Below are 4,946 nucleotides of genomic sequence, written 5' to 3'. Positions count from 1 at the left end.
CATTCATAGGGCTTGTTAAAGGCCAACATCCCACTGGCTGTCCATGAACACAATCACTTTATGAATACTTGTGCCACCTTGGTCTCCTTCTCCTAGTGCTCTGTCCTCCCTTACCAGTGGGTGTGGACACACCTCTCCCATTGCTCTAGGCCTCACACCCCATCTGAACCTCTCTATACAGCGTGGAGATCAGGAGCTGATGGTGTCTGAGATGTAAGGGTACAGAATAGAATAGGTGGCCGTGGCTGGTCTTCTTCATTTAAATTGTCAACAGTTCTAGACACAGGAAATAAACTTTTGCTTCACTTGATGAACATGTCGAATATCTTGGCACGCAGGTGTTTGCTTTTCACACTGTACACGACTGGGTTCATCAGGGGTGGGACCAACAAGGACATGTTACCCAGGAGAATCTGAAGCAAGGGAGAAGAGCCCTTCCCAAATCTGTGTATCAGAGATAAGCCAATCTGTGGTGTGTAGAAGAGCAGGACGGCACAGACATGGGAAACGCAGGTGTTCAGGGCCCTCAAGACCTGTGTGCAGGATGTGATACTCAGCACTGTGTTGAGAATTATCATATAGGACAGAAGGATGAACAGTGAGTCCAACCCCATTGTAACGAGTTTAGCAAACAAGCCATAGAGGCTGTTAACGGTGATGTCCGAACAAGCTAACTTCATGACGTCCTGGTACAGGCAGTAGGAATGGGAGAGGACATTGTCTCGACAGTATGGGAACCGATTCAGGAGAAAGGGGAGTGGGGTGATTATGGCCACCCCTCTTATCACACACACCAGACCCATCTTGGGTATTCTCGGCAGGGTTAAGATGGACGTGTATCTCAGTGGGTCACGGATCGCGATGAAGCGGTCAAAGGCCATCATCAGGAGCATGGAAGATTCAATGGTCTCAAAAGAGTGTATGAAGAACAACTGGGAAAAACAGGCATGGAGGCTGATTTCCCTGTTGTTAAACAAATATATACCCAGTGTTGTTGGCACGGTGGCTATTGATAAACCAATGTCTGTGATGGCCAACATGGAAAGGAAAATGTACATGGGTTCATGGAGGCTTGAGTCTGTTTTTATAATGAACAAAATGGCTGAATTTCCTACTATTGAGATAGCATACATGAAGCAGAAAGGGATAGAGATCCAGAGATGGACGTCTTCCTTCCCAGGTATCCCAGTGAGAAGGAACACTGAAGAGTTGAGTTTGGTATGATTGACAGCTGACATCATGTACTCGGCAGGCCTCAGGAGTTTTGAACTTTCTTTATTGCTATGAAAAAGAACAAGAGATTAGATGATATGTAGTGAGACAACTTTCTCTCTCAGTGGTTACCTAAAGACACCAAAGAGGAAAATCAACAAAGCCATAATCTTGAACTTACGGCAGCGACAGGGAGATAAGCACTGCCAGAGAGTATCAGACCTGTAGTCCACCTAGCCCATTGTCCACTGGCCAGAAGCAGATGTTTTAGAGGAAGGTGGAAGCAGCCTTGAAATAGGCAGCTATGAAATAATCTTCTCCAAGCGAAAGTTTCCACTTGACACCTAGTAGTTATGAATCTTCATCATTTAAATCAAGAAGGTTTATAACCTTTCACGGACTTTTTTAGGAACAATCCTCACTATTGTTTATCCTCACGTGAACATCCTGTCCTTCCTTGAATCCTACAAAGCTCTTGTCCCTGTTGATATACTGTGGCTGTGAGTTCCACACCCTACTTGAACGCTGTGTGATTTTACAATTGTAACCTTCTCACAGACACTTCTTTAGTATGGTAGATTGTTTCACGACATGTATATAAACACATGGAATGGACATAGTTATTGTATTTATCTGTCCTGCTTTGAAGATATTTATAAATATTTGTCATAGTCTTATTCTATCTATCTATCTATCTATCTATCTATCTATCTATCTATCTATCTATCTATCTATCTATCTATCTATCTATCTATCTATCTATCTATCTATCACATTTTTCACTCTTCAGAATGCAAATTGTGTCAGTGCCTTTTTGTGTTATGCCAGGTTCTCAATTAAAAAATTATTTGTGATTAATCACACTGTTAAACAATAGAATGACATCTAATATTTTCTGTTTTCAATATTGACTTCAATGCCAACATAAGAACTAGGAATCGGCAGCACCTTAAAGACTAACAATTTTATTATGGCATAACGTTTTACCAGTTGCTGCTCACTTTGTCGGATGCATGAAATGAAAGAAAAAGAAACAGATGGTAGAGATACAGAGATGGGAGTGTCAAAACAATTGCCTGCTGTGTAGACACAAACTAAATTATTTTGGAATAGTGCTAGTTATTTTGAAACAGTGTTGCAGTGTTTAGGAACAATCCTCACTATTGTGCCCGAAGACAAACAAATTTGTTTACATTAGCAGGAGATCCTGCCGCCTGCTTCTTATTTCCAATGTCACCAGAAAGTGAGACAAGGTGTTTGCATGGCACTTTTGTAGCCAGTGTTACGAGATATTTTCTGCAAGATACACAAAACATTTGTATGTCCTCTCATGCTTCTGCCACCATTCCAGAAGACAAGCTTCTACGCTGATGTTCTTTTAATGAATGCATATTTTTAAAAAATTGTGACTGAATTCCTTGAGAAAGAATTCTTTCTCTCCTGTTCTGTTCTACCTGCATTCTGCCATATATTTTGCATGACAGCAGTCTTTGGCGATGACCGAGCACATGTTTGTTTTAAGAATGCTTTGAGAGTAGATTTGAGAAAACACGATGTGAGATTTCTAAAGAGAGATCCAACACCCCACCAGTGTTCAAGAATCTGAAGTGCCTTCCAAAATCTGAGGGACGAGGTCTGGTGCACGCTTTCAGAAGTCTTACAAGAGCAACACTCCGATGCAAAATCACAGAATCCGAACCACCCCCAAAAAATCAGTCATCTGCTGGTGGCATCTGACTCAGATGATGAAAATTAATATGTGTCAGTCCGCTCTGCTTTGCATCATTACCAATATGAACCCAACCTTAGCACAGACTGAATGGGGATGGAAGCATGAAGCACATAAATATCTCGCAATGACAGCTATGCAAGGAGAAGCTCTTGAGCTGTAATGCATATGCAAATTTGACACTGGACAAAGAGGTATAAACAGAAACATGGAATGGCTCTCTCGTTACAATGGATGATTTCCCCGCTAGGTGTTCTCACCTTCTCATTACTGTTGGAGATGAACCACATCCACTCTAGTTTAATTAGCACTATTGTCACATTCCCATCCATCTCTGTCCCTGACTTTTACCTTTTCTTTCCTCTCAAAGTATCTGAAGAAGTGAGGTGCATCTCATAAAAGCTTATGGCCTAACAAATTAGTCTTGAAGGTGCTATCTGGCTGCTTGTAATTTTAGCCTTCATCCAGTCGCTTCTCAGCAAACACAAGTGGGGTAACACCTCTCCCCCTGGGTTAAGAACTGACTGGTTCTCCTCAGGTTCTGTTCAGTCGGCCTTTCGCCTGTGTGTGGAGTGATACCCGTCACTGGGGTCAGTATAGAAAATATTCATCCTGTAGGCTCTCACTGTCAAGTACATAGTGACCCCAGGGCTGGTTGTTCAGGTCTGATGGGGGGTTGCAGGAAGTGGGTTTCAAAATCAAATGACCGAGTATTCCTGGACATGGAACTTCATTTCACACACGAAGTAATCTACTGCGCTCTCTCACTCCATGTCTTTCTCTCTTATCCTTTTTCATTCTCTCACTCTCGCTCTCTCATCCTTTCTCTCCCTCTCTCAACCTTTCTCTTTCTCCCTCTCTCTCATCCTTTCTCTCTCTCTCTCTCTCTCATCCTCTCTCTCTCTCCCTCTCATCCTTTTTCTCTCTCCCTCTCTCAACCTTTCTCTCTCTCTCTCACCCTGTCTCCCTCTCTCTCTCTCATCTTTTCTCTCTTCCTTTCTCTCTCTTTCTCTCTCACCCTCTCTCACTCTTCCTTTCTCTGTTGCTCACTCTCATAATTTCTCAACCTCTCTCACTCTCTTTCTCTCTCTCTAGCTCTCTCATTCACACTCTCTGTCTTTCTTGCTCTCTCTCTCTCTCTCTCTCTCTCTAGCACTCTCATTCTTTCTCTCACTCTCTCATCCACTTTCTCTCACTCTCTAGCTCTCTCTAGAGCTCTCATCCTCACTCCCTCTCTCACTCTCACTCTCTCTCTTTCACCCTCTCCGTCTCTCTTTGAATGCCAATGTCCTGTTTTCATAAAATATGTTGCCCCCCGGGATGCCATTGGGACAGACATGGCATTGAACTGCCTCAATGAATGTGTGAGTTACACCCACTTCACGCAACGCTTACTGACGAGGGGTAATGGGTTAGCCACTGGGATGTCTACATTCTAGCTGTGTGGGGTGAAACCAGTCTGGCTCTTCTATTTTAAGAGCTGGCTTCTGGGAAACAAGCAGGAAGGAAAGCAGCAGCCCTAGAAAATCCATCGCTCCATGAGCACTTCAGGGTGTTTGAAGACCAGACCAGACCTAAAAGCTGGGAAGAGCCTGTTTCCGGGCTCCAGTCACATCACCCAGCTTGTTCTGCCAGTGCTGGGAGCCTGTCCAGAGGTGGAGCAGCTGTTGCTGAGAAGCTCTTCAGACTGACAGGCATCGACACCTCTGGAAGGGCACAGTGGAAGGGCCTTGGGTCAGACATGTACAGACAGTTTGAAAACCTCCCATGTTAAGTTGTACTCCTGCTGCTCAGACTAAATGGTACTTAGGTTCTAGAAGGGCCGGCTGGTCACCTGTCTCACCACTAGCCACAGCCTCCCAGAGGGAAGAACCACAGGGGCTGAACCCAGTCGGACCTGCTGGTCAAGCACAGTCGACCCACAATGCATGGCAGAACAGAGTCCAGTCTGAAGGTGGGAGGACTCTGGGATTCCATCCTATGAGAGGGCCCGGTCCAAGGCCTG

At 44.3% G+C, this 4,946-nt stretch overlaps 1 protein-coding gene across 1 annotated transcript; it reads right to left on the bottom strand.

Annotated features, from left to right (window-relative positions):
- Positions 1 to 302: 302 nt before the first annotated feature.
- Positions 303 to 1,241, bottom strand: LOC102443453 (olfactory receptor 51G2-like). Its single transcript, XM_006113135.4, has one exon. The coding sequence runs from the start codon at positions 1,239 to 1,241 to the stop codon at positions 303 to 305; it is 939 nt and encodes a 312-aa protein (XP_006113197.4).
- Positions 1,242 to 4,946: the final 3,705 nt, after the last annotated feature.

Source organism: Pelodiscus sinensis, chromosome 1, assembly GCF_052426305.1.
Source record: "Pelodiscus sinensis isolate ZL-2025 chromosome 1, ASM5242630v1, whole genome shotgun sequence".
NCBI lineage: Eukaryota > Metazoa > Chordata > Testudines > Trionychidae > Pelodiscus > Pelodiscus sinensis.
The sequence above is the reverse complement of the archived record's forward strand: the minus strand, read 5'-3'. Positions and strand labels throughout refer to the sequence as shown.

Bases quoted from the DNA above. Each gene is read 5' to 3' on its own strand.
- LOC102443453 (XM_006113135.4), bottom strand. From the start codon at position 1,241: ATGATGTCAGCTGTCAATCATACCAAACTCAACTCTTCAGTGTTCCTT.